Source organism: Pleurodeles waltl, chromosome 9, assembly GCF_031143425.1.
Source record: "Pleurodeles waltl isolate 20211129_DDA chromosome 9, aPleWal1.hap1.20221129, whole genome shotgun sequence".
NCBI lineage: Eukaryota > Metazoa > Chordata > Amphibia > Caudata > Salamandridae > Pleurodeles > Pleurodeles waltl.
This window is the reverse complement of record NC_090448.1, coordinates 226,052,687-226,076,608: the sequence shown is the minus strand read 5'-3', so window position 1 is coordinate 226,076,608 and position 23,922 is coordinate 226,052,687. Positions and strand designations below refer to the sequence as shown.

Below are 23,922 nucleotides of genomic sequence, written 5' to 3'. Positions count from 1 at the left end.
ACCTTACAGGGACTACTGCCTCATGATGTCGTGACAGATCCGCTTCGGGTCTGTTTGTGGTGCCTGGAGCACGAAGTCGTGCTCAGAGTGCCGGGCCATGCACCAGAAGGCCTTGAGGGAGCAGTCCCTCAAGCTAATGGCGGCCTGGCGCTCAACTCTGCATAGGTCCAAGTCTCGCTCGAGAGGAAGGTCTCAAGACCGTTCACGGAGCCACCAACACTCATCTGCTCTGAAGTCTTTGAGTCAAGGTAAGAAGAAGTCGATGAAGAAATCTTGTCATCCTTCAACTTCACCCTGTAGCTCGGCTGATGTGATGCGGGAAAAGTGTTGATGCTCAAGGCCTCGGTCCTCGGTGTCTGCTTTTGGGTCTGCTCCGCGCCTCCCCGAGTTTCCTGGAGCCCAGGTGACCCCTGCCCAATTAAGAGAGTTATATAAGGCAATGCGCTTGGTTTTTGGGAGGTCTGACCCCGCTACGGCGCTTTCGGGCCCAGGGGGTTCGGTTAGAGGGCCTTCGGGATCCGTGCCGGCATCTCTGGCCACCGTAGTCCCCTCCGGATCGGCTCTCAGATCGGTACCGAAGCCAGGCATACTATCAAGACCTTCCCCGGTGGTGGTTTGAATGTAGATGCTCCCAATGTCGGTGGTGCCCGCTAGTCACGTTGACCCGATCCCTGATGACGCAGAGTCGGAACTGCGTTGGCAGGCAGCACCTCCTTCTTCGATGGGGCCTATTCACCCCAGGTTGGACTCTGACCCTTATTCTTATGGGTTCGAATTCGGCAATGGTTTGGAGGGGTCCCTGGGTCCTTATGAATACCAGGATGACCCTAACTTGGACTAGGTCCATCTGGAGGTGGTGCAAGGTCTCTTTCGGAAGTGGGGAGAGCCTTGGTTAGATCTGTTCGCTTCCGCAGAGAACACGCAATGTCAGCTGTTTTGCTTGTTGGAGTTTCACTCTGAGACGCTTTTAGTCTAGAGTTGAACTCAGGCCTCCTTTACGCCTTTCCACCTATACCGGACTGGTCACGGAGAGTATGGTATCCAGAGCTACTGTGCATGGCCACGGATTCTCCACTCAGACTGCCCCTTCCGGAGGATCTTCTGTCTCAGCAGCAGGGGACGGTTCTTCACCCGAATCTGTCCAACCTCCGCCTTAATACGTGGACATTGAGCAGCAGCAGTTGTTGGCGTTTTTTTACCTTCCACCGGAAGTCTGTGATGTAATCTTGCCAGCCAGGCGTCCGTCCACCAAAATGATATACGCCTGTCGTTGGCATAAATTTGTGGCATGGTGTACCAACAAAATCTGTTGATCCCCCACCCCCCTCCTCTCTGCTCCTCTTTCTGAGGTTCTTTTCATTTTTTCTTTAGCCCAACAGGGCTCTGCTTTGGGCACCCTTAAAGGCTATTTATCTGCTATCTAGACCTTTCTTAGGTTGCCTGATCAACCTTCCCTCTAAGTCTCCTATTGTTAGATTTCACCCATTTGTTTCCTCCCACTCTGTTTATCATGCCTCAGTGGGACCTCAGTCTTGTCCTTACTTACATAATTTGTACTGCCTTTGAGCTGATTCGCAATTGTTCGTTTCGGCTCCTTACTTTCAAAGCTGTTTTTCTTGTTTCCATCACTTCTGCTTGTAGTGAGTGCACTTCAGGCTCTATCTTCTAAGCCCCCAGTTTTTATCTGTGCACACTGACAAAGTGGTGTTACGCAATAAGGCTTCCATCCTTCCCAAAGTCGTTACACCTTTTCATTTAGGCCAGTCCATGACTTTTCCTACTTTTTACGCACCTCCACATCCTTCTCATGAGGAGGAAAGACTCCACCGCCTGGATCCAAAAAGAGCCTTGGCATTCTGTCTCAATCGTACTAAAGATTTCCGGGTGGATGATCAACTCTTTGTTGGATATGTGGGTGCGAAGAAAGGGAAGGCGGTGCAAAAACGTACCATCTCACGATGTGTACTTCTTTGCATCAAAATGTGCTACACTTTGGCAAAGAAGCAACCGTATGAGGGTTTGCACGCTTATTCTACCAGAGCAACTGTTGCTTCCACAGCGTTAGCAAGCAGAGTTCCTTTCCTGGATATCTGCCAGGCAGCTACGTGGGTATCCGTGCACATGTTGATTGAGCATTACTGCTTGGACAGTCAGGTCCGTAGGGACGGCTACTTTGGTTTTTCGGTCCTGCAGGACTTTCTAGTATGATCTTGGTTCGCAGCCCACCTCCAAGGATGGCATTGCTTGGGTATCTATTCCAAAGTAAGTAATCTGAAACTAGAAGTCTCTATCAGATGTACAAGTTACTTACCTTTGGTAACAATATGTCTGGTAGAAACATATTCTAGTTGCAGATTCCTTACCAACCCACCCATCCTCCCTGCTTGCAAACTGATTTCTAGGGACAGTGCTTCACCATTCAGGGCCTTAGCTTTGGCGCACCAATTTCAGTGTTCTTTGGCGTGGAAAGTCGTGAAAAGAAACTGACGTCACTGCGCTGAGGCGGTGTCTATGTACTACTCCTGACGTCATCACGGCGACTACGATGCCAGTGATGCCTGTGGAATCGACCGACGCCACCTACCGACATGCAAGGGTATTGCTCGAAGAAAAAAATCTCCGGATCCAGTCTAACGCCTGGGGGAAAATTCTAAGGTAAGGAGTCTGCATCTAGAACATGTCTTACCGAAGGTAAGTAACTTGTACATTGCGTACATTCAGCTGTCCGTTTGCTTGTGTATTGTTTCTTTCACCCTTTATTGATTCCTCTTGCAGTGGGGAAAAAAATGTACAAAATATGCATCATTACTATGTGCTAAGATCAGTTCAGCATTATAAAGGTTACTAGGATTGTTGAAAGATGTCATAGTAAACATATCTGCACACTAGAAGTTTTCAAATTGGGTATGTGGGTCTTGGGTGCCCATTTATTTCTGATGACCCACTAAGGATTAGCCTGTGAAGGTTATATTGTGCTTATATAATTGTTTCATGTTTATGCTTTGAGTTTGCCTGTTTGATACAATTTTCTGTTTATTTAGCTGTGTGTATTTAGATCAGGTTCTTCTGTTTATTCACTTTCACTAGACAAATGAAGTCTCCAGCAATCACAGCAACCTTGGAAGGAAAGAACAAAACATTGTATTTACCTGTGAGTAACGTTTTTTCAAAGCAAAACAATGTGAGAGTTGAAATATTTTGACTTTTGTGTAAACAAACTCCCTTTTTCTACAGACTGTAGCTTCGATTGAAGAAAGGACCAGACCAAATCTTTCCAAGACATTGAAAGGTAAAATTTGGGAGAAACAAATGCAAAGTTTTGTGCAGAGCTGAAGAAAATTAAGCAGTTTTTATTTTCAAAATGCTGTATTTTAATTCTTTTTTTACGGGTGTCTTGTCAAAGTTTGTGGTTTCGTCGTAAGGCTTAAGTAGGTGGGAAACGGTGAAGTGTGATTATAAGGTATAACCTTTTTACTCTGGGGTGATTTAATCAGTCTCGTGGATTGTATTAAGAAGTTTTCATGATATGACCTATCTCTGCATAAATGCTAAAAACAATTATACTTCAAGAAAACAACAACTGCCTTTGGCTAAAATTGGTGCTTTACGGAAAAACTAACTGTTCATAAAATGAATAGAGTACTATGCAGAAATTGTGAATACCTTTTAAGGTATTGAGGCGAGTGGCTTAAAGACCGGCCCAAATGTGTTACTAGTACATTTTATTGAACCGCAACTCATGTCCTTTTAGGTTTCTCCTAGAGCTCATTGATAAATGGAACACTTCTTGAGATGTATATTTGTAATGTAGGGTGTTCTCATCTTAGATTGTTTCCTTTGTGTTACATTTCTTTTAACTGATCTCATTTTCAAACTAATGTGTCATTCATTCAATTGCATTGTGTATAAGGTCAGAAATGTTTCTCTCAGCTGACCTTCAAAGTGCTGTTTCTTAAGCATTTGGCACCTGATCACCTACTCTGTGTAAGAATAACATGATTGCCTGTTTGATGCCATCTGTCTAAGGAGCATCATATAGATATAGCTTCTCGGGAAAATGTACACTATGTTCTTGGGTTCCATGTGCCAGCCATTGGAAAGAGAGATCTGCATTAATGTAAGCAAATGCTATTGTTTAGTTAGAAGGGAACCAGGAGTACACCCAACTTCAGCACTAGCTGACTTTCTCCTGAAATCGAGATATTGTTTAGCCAGATAGTTTTTTTGTTAACATAATCCTAGTCCTATGGTTCGCTGACCCAGTAGCTGTGAAGTCATGATCCTGTGTTTGCTGGACACCACAGACACTGAGCAGGATTAAGCATTGGATGATGAAGGTTATATCATGGTAAGCTGATAAACTCTGATAAGAGGGTCTTTTATTCATTGGCCGTTTGAGTCTTTATTGTCAGTGTTTTTGATGCCAGTCAGGACAGTGTTACCCATTTTGAATACATTTGCAGTGAGGACAATTCTGAAGGCTTTTGGTGTATGTATTATGTTTACTCAAGATTTTTTGTACCTCTTATGGAGTGCACACTAGACACTTCTTCTTTTTAATTTACTTCTAATTATACATTCCTCACATTGTAACTCCCCCCATGCACAAGAATGGATCTGGAAACACTTTGCAATAGCTCCTCCCACCTGCAGTGGTGTTATCGGCTACTGCTATGACTCTATCTGTCCTCCAATCATGATGCCGCCCAGGAACATATAGGTGTCTACTCTCTGAGGTGACATAATTTCTTCTTTTTCTACTCAATTCAAAATGGATCCTGGACTATGCTACTATGGATTGCAGTATTTACTGAAGTTTGTTGTTCACACGATTTGGCAGTGTGCAGGGATGTTAGCACATAAAACAACAGCAGACCTTAGAGCCTAGGTAATTGCTCATTATTCTTACTGTTTAAACAGGTAACGAACTGACTGCTTTTAAAACTGCTCTTTGAAATTGCTCTTATTATAATTGTGCCTTTTAACTTTGCCGTCGCTCAATGCCCCTGATCAGTGGCATTTGTTATTTTATAAGCAGTGCTCAGCATTGTTTTTAGCTTTTAGTATTGGGTTCCCCTTGGGAAAGTCAGTCATGCTTTATTAGCGCTCTACTTGGGCCCAGTGGGTCATTTTTATTATCAGGGTTGGGACTCCAGCCTTTTAAATTCCCTCCTGAACCACCATTTTTCCCTCACTTGCTGGTCCCGACTAGACCCGCCATTTTGTTCGGCGGTCTAGTCGCGTCGCCTGCTCTGCCTTTTGGACCCCTTATAAGGGGCGCTATGCGGCAGACACCCAGTGGACCTTAGAGCCTAGATAATTGCTCATTATTGTGACTGTTTAAATGTGTAACGAACTGAGTGCTTTTAAAACTGTTCTTTGAAATTGCTCTTATTATAATTGTGCCTTTTAACTTTGCCATTGCTCGATGCCCATGTTCAGTGGCATTTGTTATTTTATAAGCAATGCTCAGCATTGTTTTTAGCTTTTAATATTGTGTTCCCCCTGGGAAAGTCTGCCATGCGCTAGTAAAGCTCTACTTGGGCCCAGCGGGACATTTTTATTATCAGGGTCGGGACTCCAGCCATTTAATTTCCCTCCCAAACCGCCATTTTCCCCTCCCTTGCTGGTCCCGACCAGACCTGCCATTTTGTTTGCCAGTCTAGTCGCGTCGCCTTTTGGAGCCCTTATAATGGGCGCTATGTGGCGCGGGCATGCCTACGGCAAGCCGGTCCATGTCCAGCCGAGGCCAGAAATGCTGCCCATTATGATCAAAATAGCATAGTTTATTCTATCAATCAACTTCTTGCACTTAGTAAACCTACTCTGGATTCCTATGGACATCCTTTTGATCCAGCCCTCCCAATTAAGACTTGTAATACTTGGCCAGTGGGCTCCTCAGCTGAGATCATGGCAGCCCCAGGGGAACCACAAGGAATCTGCTGGTAAATTTTTATTAGTCAATTGTCATTCCTTACCTGCCCATAAAATTCATATTTATTCATTGTTGAGTGACTATGCCTCAGAGGTCTTATTTTTAACTGGCTTTGCGAGGAATCTTTCCCCGATGTGGCCCTGGCTTTGCCCCAAGACTATTCTATAAATCAGTTAGATAGACTACACACAAGGGGCGGTGGTATAGCCATCATTTATAAAAATTCCATCAATTGCATCGTTCAGTCCTTGCACAAAACTGATTGTGAAAGTTTGTCCTTCTCATTAGCAGTAAATGGTACATTTACATTCTCTGGAGTTTTGATTTAACGTCCCCCTGGCCCTTATGAGAGTTTTATACAGGCTCTTCTGGAACTAGTTGCGGATCTAGCTTGTAGGAATTCCAACCTTACTATCGTCGGTGACTTTAACATTCACATTCATGAGGTGAACAACTTTGCCGCAAAAACCTTACTCGCTGACCTTGCAGCACTAGACCTGACACAGTTGGTAATTGGCCCCCATGTACATTAAAGGCCATACAATTGATTTGGTGTTCAGCAATATTCCTGTCTTTTTAGCTCAGACACCTCTTGTTCTGATACGATCAGACCATTTTCTAATTGCGCACATGCTCTCCAACACATCCGCTCCCACAGGAGCCACAGGCAAATAAACAAACCGGTGTCGGTGGTCACAATTGAGCCGTAATAAATGGATTGCCATCCTTGAAAATAGTTCCCGGAGAAGTCCTCTCAGAAAGCTGATATGATAGGCCAGAATGAAGTCCTTAGCACTAGAGTCTCACTATCGGTTTTCCTGCCACTGACTGAAGATGTATCTAATTTGCTATGCACCATAAAATCTGGAACTCAACTTGATCCAACAACCCCGTTCCCCCTTCCTATCCACCCCCCGACCCCACCCCCTTTTGATATCTTGGATCTAGGCTCCTACATTACGGTCCCTGTTCTGACCAATGTTCTTAATGAATCCTTAACAACAGGCCGTATACCGCCTCACTGGAAACATGCGATTGTCAAGCCTCTACTCAAAAAACCCAAGCTTGATACTACACTACTGAGCAATTGTAGACCAATCGCTCTCTTTCCCATAACATCCAAAATAATCGAAAAACATGTCAGTAGACAAGTGGGAGGCTTCCTTGAAGACCATAAGCTTCTTCACACTCAAATGGGTTTGAGACCTCAACATAGCACAGAGACTGCCCTTCTAGCCGTTACGGAAGATACACAACAACGGTTAGATTCGGGGGGATACGTAGCAATCATCCTATTAGATTTGAGCACAGCTTTTGATACCGTGGACCACAGTACGCTGCTTCACAGAATCTCACATGTAGATATCAAGGGGATCACATGGATAGGACCTTTCAAGTCCTTGACCGCTCTTTTCTCTCTGACAGTTCCTCTCTTAGTCGTGGGGTACCACAGGGTTCCTCCCTCAGCCCTACCCTTTTTAATATCTATATGTCACCATTGGCTGAGATCATGGAACCCTACAGTCTCTCGCTAGTGTCTTATGCTGATGACACCCAGTTGGTCTTTTCTTTCTCTACCAACATCAAGTCTGACTCATCAAGTGTAACATCTTGTCTCCAAGCTGTTGCCAGGTGGATGGCCGACTGTAAATTCAAATTAAACTGTGATAAAACAGAAGTTATGCTGGTAGGAAATTTCACCCTCACCAGATCTCCTGTTCCAGTTCTGGAAGGATTGAAAGACCTTCCTCCGTCAAAAGAGAATATAAAAAGGCTGGTCTTCTGGTTAGATCTTCGTCTTACGATGGATTGTCACTCCAAAAAATGTATGGCAACGTGTTTCAGCCTAGTAAGACTTTTCTAAAAAGTCTTTAGGCTACTTCCATTTGTTGCCTAAAGAATTATTATCCAGGCCCTCTTCGTGTCACATCTAGACTGTCGGAATGCCCTTTTCTTGAGTTCTCCTCGTCACGTACTAAAGAGACAGCAGGTAGTGCAAAATGACACTGCACGCTCGCTCATGAACAACCCAAGATATCTCTCGGCTAAACCGTCCTTAGTCTCTCTTCGCTGGCTCCCTGTTTGAACAACGTATCAACTTCAAAATAAGGTCTTTCTCAGGTGGGTTATAACAGCTTACATCCCCAAAGAGATCGCTTAGGTCCTCAACAGCTTCATTTATCAAGACTCTGCAGGTGAAAAAAGCAAAATGGGGAGGCAGATCCTTTTCCTTTAGAGTGCCCAAACTTTGGAATTCTGTTCCGTTGGAGCTCTGTCAAGATGACCCAGAACTATCCTTTCGTAAGAAACTGACGACTGTACATTTTACTACATAGGCCTTCTTGCAGGCCATTGGTCTCGCCCTAACGCTGGGAAGCCTGCGGGTAGCCATACGCTCTATAAATCCTTTAAACTAAACTAAACATTCAAAAAGTGAGGAACCTATGGCTAGATGGTCTTATTTGATTCATGAACCTCTCACAATGCAAGTTATCTTTAAACTGCAGGAACCTTCCAGTCAAAACACCCACTGTGGCGTGATTTAACCAGAGGCCACAAATATAAGACCAATAAATCTTCTTAATTGACACCAGATTGCTCTTCCAAATGCCAGTGGAGTTGGACCAGAGTTCACGCATGCCTAGTGTTCACTTATGCCAAGTCTGTATAACCATAACTTGACATGTTTTAGCAAGGGTATACTCCTTTTGTATCAAGTACCATCACTTCTTGCAGTGATTCTCTCATTGGGAGAGGTGAGTTGTTACACCAAACGCAGATCCAATATGCCAAGGGTCTGAATGCTGCTATGTGGGCTATGCTGTTTAATCCTAAGCCCGGTCCTATAGAAATCAGGGGCGTGTTTCGGGTTAACCCCAGAATCTATCTCATAAAGATATTTTCTATTTGTACTATTGCCTCTAGGTTCTGGAAACCCCAAATCTCAACTCCATAAAGTGCTGCACCAACCATTTTTACTTGATAGATATCAATAGCTGGTGCAGCCGGCCTGTAGGTACATACTTTCAACCTCTTGACTAATGCAGAACTGACTTACTGGAGTATTAGTTGACTCTTGGATATAAGAGGGATCCAAGATAAAATATCTGTGATCCTGACTCCCAAATAGTCAAATTGTTTCTTGTTCTAGGTGGGTACCACTCATTTTCACCTTACCCCTAAACGCCATACATTTGGTCTTATTAATGTTAACCTCTAGACCAAGTGCCCCACATGCTTCCAAAAATGTATTCAATACTTTTTGGATCCCCAGCGGTACCCTGGATACAAGTAATGTGTCATGGGCAAACATCAGAGACACTACATACCAACCAGCTATCTTGGGGGAAATCCCCATTTCAATCATACAAAACATTGATTAGCCCATTTGTATATAAACAGAGTTGGTGCCAATACGCACCCCTGTCTTACCCCTCTGTTCACGCTAATGCACCATTCTGGCCCAATCTTATTTGGGTGTAATTACCTTAGCGGAGCATAATTATCATTTGCAAAAGGTAGTTAGGCATTCCAAGCTTCTTCAAAGCTGCCCACAATTTCGTTCTGGGGATAAGGTCAAAGGCTGCACGTAGGTAAACAATACAACATAAATATGTTCTTTCTTGATTACCCTGTACTTCCATAATATTGTCAACAATATAAAAAGTTGGTCAATAGTACTGGTGTTCTCTCTGAACCCAACCTGAAGGGGTGAGAGAATCAGATTATCCCTTATCCAGTCTTGTACTCTCTCTAATAAATATCTACAAAACAGTTTCTGTGATATATCTAGAAGGCTAGTAGGCCTATAGTTCGCCAGATCAGTTTTATCCCCTTTTTTGTATGACTGCCTTCGCCCCCAAACAGGAATCTTGGACCTCAGCTCCTTTTAAGATGGTGTTAAAACTGATATTCGGAATAAGTTACAATACATGTGGCTTAGAGAGAAAAAGATCACCAGGAATTTTATGAAGTCCAGGTGCTTTCCCTTTCTGTAACATGGTTAGGGCTATCTTGTTTTCCTCCTCGCCAAAAGTAAACTGATCATCTGCCCACATTTCCCCATTGGTGTCAGCACAGCATAGCTCCTCTACCCCAACATAAAGTATGCTAAAATGTATTTCCCAGGCCAGGGGTTGAATGTAATAGTAATCAATATTGTGTTTCAGTGTGCCTTTCGGTAAGTGTGCCAGAATTGTTTTGCTATCATTGGTTTTAGTTGCCAAGGATAGATCTCTCCAATTTCCCAATTTCTTTTGGCCTCTTTCAGCACCTTTTTATATTGAGTCCTTTTAAGCACAACTACATCCCTGCACCCTATTTTTAGAGCATCAATCAGGTCTCCTTGCTATCTTACAGTGCTCTTTAAACCGTTTATCTCTGTTATTATGTGTGGCAGTGCACTTCACTGTTTTATAAAAGAAGGTTTTAATCTTGCCCATCAGATTTGTATGTGTTTAAAGTTAGTTGTGTCTTACCCTCATGTTTTCAAAAATCAATGAGTGATTGCAGTACTATCTCATATATATCTGGGCAAGGATGTCCTCATTCCCCTCAATCTTGGGCCATTTAACAGTCCTCCTGTTATTACTAGTACCTACTGAGAAAGCCATTACTCTCATTGACTGAACATTAAAAAGGATAAACATATTGTCCATTTCTAGGACCAAGGCATTATGATCATCATCTTGCCTTTCAATTATCATATCACTCATATGGCACCAAGATGATAAATCCAATAGGATGTAATCAATTCTGGTGCAGTAATTAGCCCTTTTGAAAGTGAACTTGGAATCCTTAGCAGAACTCGAACGCCTGTTACAGGCTCTTAGACTGTGTTTCACAGTGACGTAGGCTATTTGAAATGCAACTCTAATATTTCTGAAGGGGCTCACATGTGTTAACTGGACATTCCCCATTCCCCGCTCCTCCTCATCCTCCTCCTCCTCAGTCATATCAGCTAACACTTCCAAGGGTTCATGTGTGGTATTTAAGTCTTCTTCAAGTATCAAGTGATCAAAACCCTCCACCCAGTCCAGGAAATCATTGAGTGCAATTAGAGTGGGGGATTCCTGGTGTTAGGTGAGAAATCTCTTAGAAATATTGTCTAACAAGAGGGACTGACCACTCACCCTGCCCAACCCTCCCTTCAGACTTTGATAGCCAATACGTCCCTCAAATTAGTTTCCAATTTTTTGATCTTAACTTGTACATGAGTACTAACTCAGATATTGAGGCTCCCTTTTGATCGTCCCATTGGATAGAGGAACTGCTTCCATGATAAAATTTGTAAACCCCACCCTTTGAACCACCCTAGTGGCCAAGGTCTCCTGAAAGAGGCAAATATCATGACTATCAACAAAGTCCCTCCACGCCTTGCAGATAAACGTATGGTTAATGCCCTCCAAATTCCAAGAGAGTATCCTTAACTTTTTTGATAACCCCATGTCGTGGGCTACTAAGAGTTCACTGGGTTGGCTCCACACTTCATTAGCTACATTAACTGGGAATTGCCTACCCTCCTCACGGTAGTTACGATTGGTGCAGGAATTCCTGGCTTTGGCGATACCAGGGCACACATTTGCTCTTGTCAGTGCTGCCCAGTTGTTTTGCGTTGGCAATCTCTTTTCCCATCATGCTCAAGCATCGGTTTCCCCTCTTTTAGTGGCCCCCACTCTCGGGTTCTCAGGGACATCGTAGATCTGATTTGGGGGATGTAGGAATCTGGCTCTTTTTATAGTGGACCAAAACGAGGTACACTGTGCAGAGTCCAAGCAATCCTCAGAAGTATCACAGATGCACAAATGCCCTCCGAAATGCTCTCATTTTGGGTAGTATGGTCCAGCAGTTACGCATATCCAAGGGTAGTGATAAGCATATAAGGCACACACTCATGTAGTAAGTGAGTCACACACTCAATAAAGAAATCTAACACCAATTCATATAAATAGCACATCATTTTATATAAACTTTGATACCAAGGTCAACGGAATCAGGTGAGTACTTTTTGAATTATGACTTTTTAGATTTTTCAAACATCGACAGCGCGTTTTTTCCGATGCAGTAATGTTATCCTGTGGAAAAAGAACAAGCACTACATACAGGTATAATACAGCCACTTAAGGGACCAATCTCCTGAACTAAGGGTAAGTAAGGGGCAAGGTCCAGGGCCACACCAACAAGTCACCTAAGGCGGCACAGGGGTGACCAGGTGCAGTGGTGCAGGTCAGCATCGGGTGCCCTGTGTAAGTCTATGGCGGTCGGTTCGGTCACAGAGTTGCAGCAGGGGTGGACTGAGAGTCTAGTCCTGATGAACAACTCAGGAGGTTTGTAGGAAAGTAACACCTTTCTGACATAGTTACCCCCACTTTTTGCCTGATGTCAGTGTGTTTAGACTGTAGTACACTGGGATCCTGCTAATCAGGATCCCAGTGTCTGTGCTCTCCTCTAAATCTGGTTGCTGGTAAAATATTGCACCCCTCATTTGGCATATTGGTGCACCCATGTAAATCCCTAGAATACAGTACTAAGGTACCCAGGGCATTGGTACTCCAGGGGTCTCCCATGGGCTGCAGTGTGTATTATGCCACCAGTGGGAGCCCATGCAAACTGAGTCCACAGGCCTGCCAATTAATCCTGCGTGAAATGGTGCATGCACCTTTCACTTCAGATATAGGCATGTCTTCTATCACGGTCACTGCACTTGGACACTTTAAGTCACCCCTCTGGTAGGCCCTTCAGTAAAGGGCAGGGTGCATATCCCTAATTGTGAGGGTACTCCTGCATGTGCAGGGTACCCCTACAAATCCGCCAGGCTCCGTTCCTTGGGCTTTGTAAGTTCAGAGAAGCCATCTTAAGGTATGTAGTGGACGCTGATTAGCATAACTCTCCTGTACTTCCTCTTACACCTCCTCCACCATCTCCTCCACCTACTGTGGAACCACAATTGTCTCCACAGGGATCACCAACATCTTAGGGAGATGACATAGAAGGCATTCCACAAGACATAGACCCTTGGAATTCTTATGATAAAGATCCCATACTCCCAAATGACCCTGATTCATATCCTGCACGGCCTTCACCCCCTGAAGACGCAACATCTTATCAGCAGGTCATAACACAGGCAGCTGCATATTCTAATGTCCAAGTGCATTCTGACTCAATTGAGGAAATTGTTTTATTTGACACACTAACTTGAACACACACAAGAAAATTCAATTTCTTACCCAATACCCAAGCTCTTCTAGCACGATATGATAGGGCCCACTGGGATGAGATGGAAAACCTTCTCCAGTATCTCCCAGAAGAACACCGTAAAAGAGGACAGGAGATAGTTTCCAGAGGCCAAACTATTTCCAATAATGCCATAGGTGCTCCACTGACACACTATTTCCAATAATGCCATAGGTGCTCCACTGACACTTCTGATAAAGCCACACGGAGCATTAATACTAGCGTTATTATTAGAAGACATGCTTGGTTAAGATGCTCTGGGTTCAAACCTGAACTACAACAGGCAGTGCTTAATATGCTTATTCAGGCAACAAGTTGACACCACTATAGAAAAAACTAAAAAAAAAAGACTTAGACAGCAAAGGCCATGGGGGCCTTATTCACTAAATCACAAAGGGGCACTTTTCGTCGCCCACAATTTAGAGGAGATTTCAAGACAACACCTACTAAGCCTTCCACCTCCCAAACAAAACAATGCCCTCACTTTTTTAACAGAGTTTCCTTTAGAGGTTCCTATAGAGGTGCCAATAATATAGATAGGAAAAAGGCGTCCACCCCTAGAGGTTAAGCCTCAAGCACACACCACTGACTGGCTACACCTTCCACCAGCGCGCACTTCTCCAGTAGGGGGAAGACTACTCCATTTCTACCCCCAATGGTTCAAAATCACTACTTATCAATGGGTTCTATCAATTATCCAACGGAGGTACAATTCCTTCTTCTCAACAGTTATAGAACATGTTCCCCTATCACTGAAAGGGTTAGGAGTATATTCCCTGTACTTCCTCATACCAAAGATCTTAATGGTCATTAAGACCATTTCTGGATCTCAGACCTCTCAACCTGTACATACTTTCAGAGCCTTTTCATATGGTCACTCTCCAAGATGTTATTCCCCTGTTACAGCTACAAGATTACATGACAGCATTAGATCTCAAAGATGCTTATTTCCACATTCCGATACATCCTGCTTATCGCAACTATCTGTAGTTTGTCATTGCGGGAGAACATTATCAATTCAGGATTCTACTATACGGGGTAACAACCGCTCCCAGGTTATTTGCAAAATGCTTAGCTGTAGTTTCTGCATTCCTCAGAAGACCACATATTCATGTTTTCCCCATACTTGGACGGTTGGCTCTTCAAAGCTAATCTCATCCAACAATGTCAGACACATACACAGTAAACCTTCTATATAGTCTGGGATTTACAGTCAACTTTCTCAAATCCCATTTGGCAACCCTCACAGATACAGCCTTATCTCGGAGCAATTCTCAGTACTCACTCAGGGTTGGCATATCCAAACCCAGCACGGATTCAAGCTTACATGAGAACTATACTTACACAGTCAGACTAGTGATGCAGTTATTACAGCAGTGTCTGTTCCGTCAGTGGTCTCAGTCGCAGGGTCATCTTCAGGATATAGTGTTGTTGGACCGCCAGACTCACCACTCTCCTCAATGGTGGAATCCCACCAACCTTTCACAAAGGTGATCCTCTCAAGACCCTGTTCCTCAGATCACTCTCACTACAGATGCATCACTGATAGGTTTGGGAGCTCACCTCAAAAAAACTCACAATACAAGGCAGAAGGGATCCCATTCAACAGACTTATCACATTAGCTACTTGGAGTTACTAGTAGTCCTTCTAGCTCTCAAAGCATTTCTGCCACCACTCTCCCACAGATTGGTTCTAGTCTGTATAGCCACCATGACAACTATGTATTATCTGCAGAAACGGGGGGCACACTCATCCCAATTGTCCCTTCTAGCACAGACAATTTGGAAATAGGTAATTCGCAATCACATTCACTTACTGACAGAATATCTCCCAGGAATCAACAATCCGTTTGCAGACCTCCTAAGCAGTATGCAGCAACAAGTCCACAAATGGGAACTTCACCCACAGGTACTTGACCAATACTTGAACACCAGAAAGAGATCTCTTCGCCTCCATAGAAAATTCAAAATGCCAAAACTTCACATCCAGATACCCACAGCGTCAGTCCAAAGGCAATGCTCTATGGGTGAATTTGCTCGGGATATTTGCTTATGCTTTTCTGCCACTCCCACCCTTTCCATTTCTGATTTGCAAACTTAGACAAATATCACTCACCATGATCCTTGTAGCTCCCATGTGGGCACGTCGACCTTGGTACACAACACACTATTGGATCTGTCTGTGGTTCCCCACTAAAAACGTGCCACCAGTCCTTTTGACTCAAAAGGAAGGTCAAATCAGACATTCAGACTCCAAAACACTCTGTCGTGCAATATGGCTCCTGAAGTCCTAGAGTTTGGACATTTACAACTTCCATCAGAATATATGGACATTCTTAGAGAAGCATGTAAACCTACAACTAGACAGTGTTATGCTGCAAAATGGAAACATTTTGTATGGTATTGTCAACACATTGATCCACTCAGAGCATCAGTGCAAGACATTATTTGTTATCTGCTGCATTTACAAAAGGAAAATTTAGCTTACCCATCTATTTAGACTTCATTTAGCAGCCATAGCTTCCTACCTCCAAAAGAGACAACATACTTCTTTCTTCAGAATTCCTGTAATTAACGCATTTATGGAAGGACTTAAAATAATTATTCCTCCCAGGTTTCCTCCACCCCCAATATGGAACCATAATATTGTCCTTACTAGACTTATGGGCCCACCATTTGAACCAGTGCATTTCTGTTCCTTGTAATTTCTTTCATGGAAAGTTGCATTTTTTGTCACTATCACTGCTCTATGGCATGTTAGTGAATGCCAAGCTTTCACTTTAGAAGAACCCTTTTTCCAAGTACGTAAAGACAGAGTAGTCCTTAGGACAAACCTTAAATTTCTCTCACAAGTAGTTTCACCATTTCACAATAACCAAACAGTCGAGTTACCTGTTTTTTCCCGCAGCCTGACTCAGTCGCGGAAAGAGCTTTGCACACACTAGATGTTAAACAAGCTCTTATGTATGACACTGGCAGGGCTAACAGTTTTAGAAAATCTAAACAGCTTTTTGTAGCATTTTCAATGCCTCCAACTAAAAAAATATATATATAGTTAGATGGATAGTCAAGTGTATTCAAAATTGTTAGCTAAAAGGCAATTACCTACAGCTCCTAAAGCACACTTCCAGGAACAAAAGGTGCTTCTAAGATCTTTTTAGGAAACATTCCAATAGCAGATATTTGTAAGGCTGCTACTTGGTCTGCACCACACACATTCACTAAGCACTATTGTGTAGATGTTTTAGCTCGCCAACAAGCAAATGTTGGCCAGGCAGTGCTAAGGACACTTTTTAAAGCTACTCCTCCAGGCAAGCCACTGCTTACTTGGAGGAAGGACTGTTTTACAGTCTGTGCAAAGCATGTGTATCTAAAGCTACACATGCCATAGAACGGAAAATGTTACTTGCCCAGTTGACATCTGTTCCTGGCATGTAGTGCTGTAGATTCACATGCGCCCTCCCTCCTCTCCGGAAGCCTGTAGTCATTGTAGTGAAATTCTTCTACAATTATTTTACATATGTACATACACTGCATGTATGTGTAGCTGCAGATACACTTGCTATGCATATTCTGCCATCTAGTGTTGGGCTTGGAGTGTTACAAGTTGTTTTTCTTCAAAGAAGTATTTTCGAGTCACGGGATCGAGTGACTCCTCCTCTTCGGCTCCATTGCACATGGGCATCGACTCCATCTTAGATTGTTTTCTTTCTGCCATCGGGTTCGGACGTGTTTCTTTTCGCTCCGATAGTTAGAGTCGGAAAAGTTCTATAACTCGTTAATTCTCGTTTGTATTGTTTTGATCGCGTAGCATCTCTCGTCGACACTTCGGTACCGTCGGATCAAACATCTTTACTTGCCCTTTGGAGCGCCTGCGCCCAACTTGGGCCTGGTCGGGCTGACCGCGTGGAAGCCTCATGGACCGGACCCCATTCCGCTTTTGTCCTCAGTGCCACGCCAAATTTCCATATACAGACCAACATCTCATCTGTAATCTCTGTCTCTCCCTAGACCATTGAGAGGAAAATTGTGAGGCCTGCAGATCCTTCCGTTCAAAGAAAACTCTCTGAGACAGAAGAGCATGGAGACTGGAGATAGCGTCAAAGAGCACAGAACGTCTCGACGTCGAGGAAGAGGAAATCGTGCACACCACAGTCTCCGTCCGAGGGTCCGACTCCGAGCAGGAGTCCAAGGAGGACAGACCGGTCACGGCAGGACAGCAAGTGAGTACGCCTGCCCCTGTCCCATCCAAGCCCAAACATAAGGGCTTGGGAACGCCACTGCTGGAAGGCCATGGCTCCACCTGCAAAAAGACCTTCGGTGACCAAGCAACAACTTCGGCATTGAAAAAGGCCACGCCACCGAAGCCTTCGGACTCAAGCTGAAGCACTGGCACCAAAACTAGCAGACATCAAACCTTTGAGTCCAAACCTCAAAAATCGCTTTCGGAGCCGAGGCCAACATCCACTCCCAGCCTTTCGATCCCGAAAAAACCATCTTCGGAGCCGAAAAGGCCAATTTATACAGAGGAACATGGACTTTCCAAAGTACTTAAAGAAAGCCATAGATTTTCGGGGGAACACACACAAATGGAGGACATTGATGGAAGGCAAGCCAGAATTCACATTCACAAGGACACTGGCAAGATAATAACTGCACCTCCTCTGAAGCCTAAGAGGAAGCTGGTATTTCAGGAACAATTGGACACTGCTCAGCCACCAGCTAAAGTGCCAAAGCTTAAACAAGGAGGAGTCACCCACCAGTCAGGAGAGCCCCTAAGGTGTCCTGAGGTGACCCCTGCCTTGAGAAATCCTCCATCTTAAGTTTGGATGATTCCCCCAATAGGATTAAGGATGTGCCCCCTCCCCACAGGGAGGAGACACAAAGAGGGTGTAGAAACCCTCAAGGACAGTAGCCATTGGCTACTGCCCTCCCAGACCTAAACACACCCCTAAATTCAGTATTTAGGGGCTCCCCAGATCCCAGGAAATCAGATTCCTGCAACCTGAAGAAAGAAGGACTGCTGACCTACAAGCCTGCAGAGAAGGAGGAAGACAACAGCTGCTTTGGCCCCAGCCCTACCAGCTTGTCTCCAGCTTCGAAAACCTGCAACCAGCGACGCATCCGACAGGGACCAGCAACCTCTGAAGCCTCAGAGGACTGCCCTGGACTAAAGGACCAAGAAACTCCCGTGAACAGCAGCCTTGTTCAAAACCAGCTACTTCTTTGCAACAAAGAAGCAACTTTCCAAGACTGCACGTTTCCCGCCGGAAGCGTGAGACTTTCTCACACTGCACCTGACGCCCCCAGCTCGAGATACCTCAGAAAGGACTCCCCGGCAACTGCAAGCCCGTGAGTAACCAGAGACGACCCACCTGAGTCCCCACAGCGACGCCTGCAGAGAGCATCCAGAGGCACCCCCTGACCGCGACTGCCTGTAACAAGGGACCCGACACCTGGAACCAACACTGCACCCGCAGCCCCTTTGACCTGAAGGAACCGAACTCCAGTGCAGGAGTGACCCCCAGGCGACCGTCTGCCTAGCCCAGGTGGTGGCTGTCCCGAGAAGCCCCCCGTGCCTGCCTGCACCGCTAGAGTGACCCCCGGGGTCCCTCCATTGTTTCCTACCTGAAACCCGACGCCTGCTTTGCACACTGCACCCAGCTTTCCCTGTGCCGCTGAGGGTCTTGTTTTGTGTGCCTACTTGTGCCCCCCCCCGTCTGGTCTTCCCCCGAGGACGCAGGTACTTACCTGCTGCCAGACTGGAACCGGCACACCCCTGTTCTCCATAGGTGCCTATGTGTTTTGGGCACCTCTTTGACCTCTGCACCTGACCGGCCCTGACCTGCTGGTGTGGTAACTTTGGGGTTGCCTTGAACCCCCAACGGTGGGCTGCCTATGCCCCAGTACTGAGACTTGTAAGTGTTTTACTTACCTCCTAATCTAACCTTTACTTACCTCCCCCAGGAACTGTTGATTTTTGCAATGTGTCCACTTTGAAAATAGCTTATTGCCATTTTTACAAAGACTGTATATGATATTGCTTTTATTCAAAGTTCCTAAAGTATCTAACTGAAGTACCTTACATTTAAATTGTTTACTGTAAATCTTAAAATAAACTAAGAAAATATATTTTTCAATATAAAAACCTATTGGCTTGGAGTAAGTCTGAGTTCCTCATTTATTGCCTGTGTGTGTACAACAAGTGCTTAACACTGCCCTCTGATAAGCCTACTGCTCGACCACACTACCACAAAATAGAGCATTAGAATTATCTACTTTTGCCACTATCTTACCTCTAAGGGGAACCCTTGGACTCTGTGCACACTATTTCTTACTTTGAAATAGTATATACAGAGCCAACTTCCTACATTGGTGGATAAGCGGTGGGGTCCAAGACTTTGCATTTGCTGGACTACTCAGCCAATACCTGATCACACGACTAAATTCCAAAAATTGTCATTAGAAACTGAGTTTTGCAATTTGAGCTATTTTTCTAAATTTTTAAAAGTCCTGCTTGGGCCTTGTGTAAGTCCTTGTTAGCATTTCTTTTAGAGTTTAAAAGTTTTGTAAAAGTTTGGTTTAAGTTCTAGAAATATTTTTAGATTCTTAAAAAGTATCCCAACTTTTAGAAAAGTAATGTCAAGCACAGAAGAGATGGTGGTGGAACTCAACCTCACCCCTTACCTGCATCTAGGGATGTCAGAGTTAAAGGACTCTCTGTAAACTAAAAAAATATAAAGACTGGGTCAAACCCTACCAAAGTGAAGCTCCAGTAGCTTTTGGCAGAGTTTGCAAAAGACCGCCCCTCTAAGGATAACCCTACAGAGGAGGAAACTAGTGACCAGGAGGATAATTCCCTCCCTCCTGTCCTAGATGGGGAGGACAGGGTCCCTCAAACCCTGACTCCACAAGTGATAGTCAGAGATACTGGCTCTTCCACGGGGGAGTCCAGTAACTCTGGAAGCATTGAGGGCAGCCTCAATGAAGGTGACCTCCTGTTAGCCAGGATGGTCAAAAGATTGGCTTTGGAGAGACAGATCCTAGCCATAGAGAGGGAAAGACAAGAGATGGGTTTAGCTCCCATCAGCGGTGGCAGCAACATAAATAGGATCAGAGAAAGTACTTGACATGCTAAAAATCCCCAAAGGGATTATAACAAAATATGAAGATGGTGATGACATCGCCAAGTGGTTCACAGCTTTTGAGAGGGCTTGTGCAACCAGAAAAGTAAACAGATCTCACTGGGGTGGTCTCTTATGGGAAATGTTCACTGGAAAGTGTAGGGATAGACTACTCACACTCTCTGGTAAAGATGCAGAATCCTATGATCTCATGAAGGCTACCCTGATTGAGGGCTTTGGATTCTCAACTGAGGAGTACAGAATTAGGTTCAGGGGGGCTCAAAAATCCTCGAGCCAGACCTGGGTTGATTTTGTTGACTTCTCAGTCAGAACACTAGATGGTTGGATTAATGGCAGTGGTGTAAATGATTATGAAGGGCTGTATAACTTGTTTATGAAGGAACACATTTCAAGTCATTGTTTCAATGATAAACTGCATCAGCATCTGGTAGACCTAGGTCCAATTTCTCCCCAAGAATTGGAAAAGAAGGCAGACCACTGGGTCAAGACAAGGGTGACCAAGACTTCCACAGGGGGTGACCAAAAGAAAGGGGTCACAAAGCCTCCCCAGGGAAAGAGAGTTGAGACATCCAAGGGAAAAAGTAAAGAGTCTTCTACAGGGCCCCAAAAACCTGCATAGGAGGGTGGGTCCAAAGCCTCTTCACAATCCTCATTTGGGTACAAGAGTAAAAACTTTGATCCCAAAAAGGCCTGGTGTCGCAGCTGTAGCCAGCATGAACACCAAACTGGAGACAAAGCCTGTCCCAAGAAAGGTTCCACTTCAACTACTACTCCAGTTAGCACTGGAATAGCCAGTCTCCAGGTGGGATCAGCAGTGTGCCCAGAGCAAATCAGGGTCCACACTGAAGCTACATTAGTCTCTGAGGGTGGGGTGGACTTAGCCACCCTAGCTGCCTGGCCGCCTAACATGCACAAATACAGGCAGCAGATCTTTATTAATGGGACTAGAGTAGAGGCCCTGAGGGATACAGGTGCCAGTGTCACTATGGTGACAGACAAACTCGTTTCCCCAGGACAATACCTGATTGGACAAACTTATTTAGTCACGAATGCTGACAATCAGACTAAAGTACATCCCATGGCTATGGTAACTTTAGATTGGGGAGGGGTCACTGGCCTGAAACAGTTGGTAGTCACTTCTGCTATACCAGTAGAGTGTCTGCTTGGAAATGATCTGGAGTCCTCAGCATGGGCTGAGGTAGACCTCAAAACCCATGCAGCCATGCTGGGTATCCCTGAACTGGTGTGTGTCAAGACTAGGGCGCAGTGCAGAGCTCTGGGTGAAAGAGAAGTGTTGGAGCCTGGAATAATGGCCCAACCGTCCAAGAGAAAAGGAAAGAAGACTGGGGAACCAGCTTCAGCACAGAAAAAGAAACAGAACCTCTCTTCCCAGGAAGAAGTTCTATCCACTGAGGGAACTGAGCCCATGGAGTTAGAACCTTACCAGGTTGAGCGCTTGGGCCCATGGGGACCCTCAAGGGAACAGCTGTGCAAGGGGCAAGAAACTTGTCCCTCTCTTGAAGGCCTAAGGCAACAAGCAGCTGAACAAGAAAAAGGAATTGACAGTGGAACCCTCAGGGTCTGTTGGGAAGATGGACTCCTTTACACTGAGACAAGATATCCCAAACCTGGTGCCACTAGGAGAGTGGTAGTGCCTCAGGAGTTTAGGGAGTTCCCTCTGACCTTAGCCCATGACATTCCCCTTGCTGGGCATTTGGGACAAACCAAGACATGGGAGAGGTTAGTCAACCATTTGTATTGGCCCAACATGTCCCAGAAGGTAAAGGAGTTGTGTACCTCCTGTGTCACCTGTCAAGCCAGTGGTAAGACAGGTGGCCATCCAAAGGCCCCCCTCATTCCACCTCCAGTGGTGGGGGCCCCCTTTGAAAGAGTGGGAATGCATATAGTGGGTCCACTTGAACCTCCCACAGCATCAGGGAATCAGTATATCCTAGTAGTAGTGGATCATACTAATAGGTACCCTGAGGCAATTCCCCTTAGATCCACTACTGCCCCTGCAGTAGCCAAACACTCATTGGTATTTTTACCAGAGTGGGATTTTCTAAGGAGGTGGTTTCTGACAGAGGTACCAACTTCATGTCAGCTTACCTGAAACATATGTGGAATGAGTGTGGGGTGACTTACAAATTCACCATATCATACCATCCACAAACCAATGGTCTTGTTGAGAGATTTAACAAGACATTGAAGGGCATGATCATGGGGCTCCCTGAAAAACTCAAAAGGAGATGGGATGTCCTCTTGCCATGCCTGCTTTTCGCCTACAGAGAGGTGCCTCAGAAGGGAGTAGGGTTTTCCCCCCTTTGAACTTCTGTTTGGCCATCCTGTTAGGTTGCCACAGCTCTTGTGAAAGAAGGCTGGGAGAGACCTCTCCATGAGCCTAAGCAAGATATAGTGGACTATGTACTAGGCCTACGTTCACGGATGGCAGAGTACATGGAAAAGGCAAGTAAAAACCTTGAGGCCAGCCAACAACTCCAGAAGATGTGGTATGACCAAAAGGCTGCTATGGTTGCGTTTCAGCCAGGGCAGAAAGTCTGGGTTCTGGAGTTTGTGGCTCCCAGGGCACTTCAGGACAAATGGAGTGGCCCTTACCCAGTGCTAGAGAAAAGGTAAGGTCACCTAACTGGTGGACCTAGGCACTAGCAGGACCACCAAGAGGGTGATCCATGTTCACCGCCTCAAACTCTTCCATGACAGGGCAGATGTAAACATGTTGATTGTTACAGATGAGGACCAGGAAGCAGAGAGTGACCCTCTCCCTGTTCTCCTCTCCACTGACCCTAAAGATGGCACAGTAAATGGAGTGATCTATTCAGACACCCTCTCTGGCCAAAAGCAAGCTGACTGCAGGCAAGTCCTCCAGCAGTTTGCGGAGCTCTTTTCCCTAACCCCTGGTCAGACACACCTGTGTACCCATGATGTGGACACAGGAGACAGCATGCCTGTCAAAAACAAAATATTCAGACAGTCTGATAAAGTTAAGGAAAGCAACAAAGTGGAAGTCCGCAAGATGCTGGAGTTGGGAGTGATTGAGCACTCTGACCGTCCCTGGGCTAGCCCAGTGGTCTTGGTCCCCAAACCTCACACCAAAGATGGCAAGAGTGTGTACAACAAGTGCTTAACACTACCCTCTGATAAGCCTACTCCTCGACCACAATACCACAAAATAGAGCATTAGAATTATCTACTTTTGCCACTATCATACCTCTAAGGGGAACCCTTGGACTCTGTGCACACTATTTCTTACTTTGAAATAGTATATACAGAGCCAACTTCCTACACTAAATTTCTGCCAAAAGTGGTATCACCTTTTCACATAAACCAAACAGTGAAATTGTCATTGTTCTTTCCACAGCCAGATTCAATTGCGGAAAGAGCCCTTCATACTCTTGACCTTAAAAGAGCTCAAATGGACTATGTAGATAGAACCAAAGAATTCAGAAAAGCAAAACAACTGTGTTGCCTTCCGACAACTACATGAAGGGAATCCTATCTCTAAGCAAGGGTTGGCAAGATGGATTGTTAAATGTATACAAACATGTTACATTAAGGTAAAAAGTCGACTTGTTTTCACACCTAAAGCAC

At 44.9% G+C, this 23,922-nt stretch overlaps 1 protein-coding gene across 4 annotated transcripts in view; it reads left to right on the top strand.

Annotated features, from left to right (window-relative positions):
* Positions 1-23,922, top strand: part of UBA3 (ubiquitin like modifier activating enzyme 3) — a 313,667-nt gene that overhangs the window by 275,803 nt on the left and 13,942 nt on the right. For all 4 annotated transcript variants that reach the window (XM_069206585.1, XM_069206583.1, XM_069206584.1 and 1 more), the window contains 2 exons: positions 3,088-3,151; positions 3,235-3,289. In XM_069206585.1, the coding sequence (XP_069062686.1) occupies positions 3,088-3,151; positions 3,235-3,289 (119 nt within the window). The remainder of the gene's footprint in view (positions 1-3,087; positions 3,152-3,234; positions 3,290-23,922) is intronic.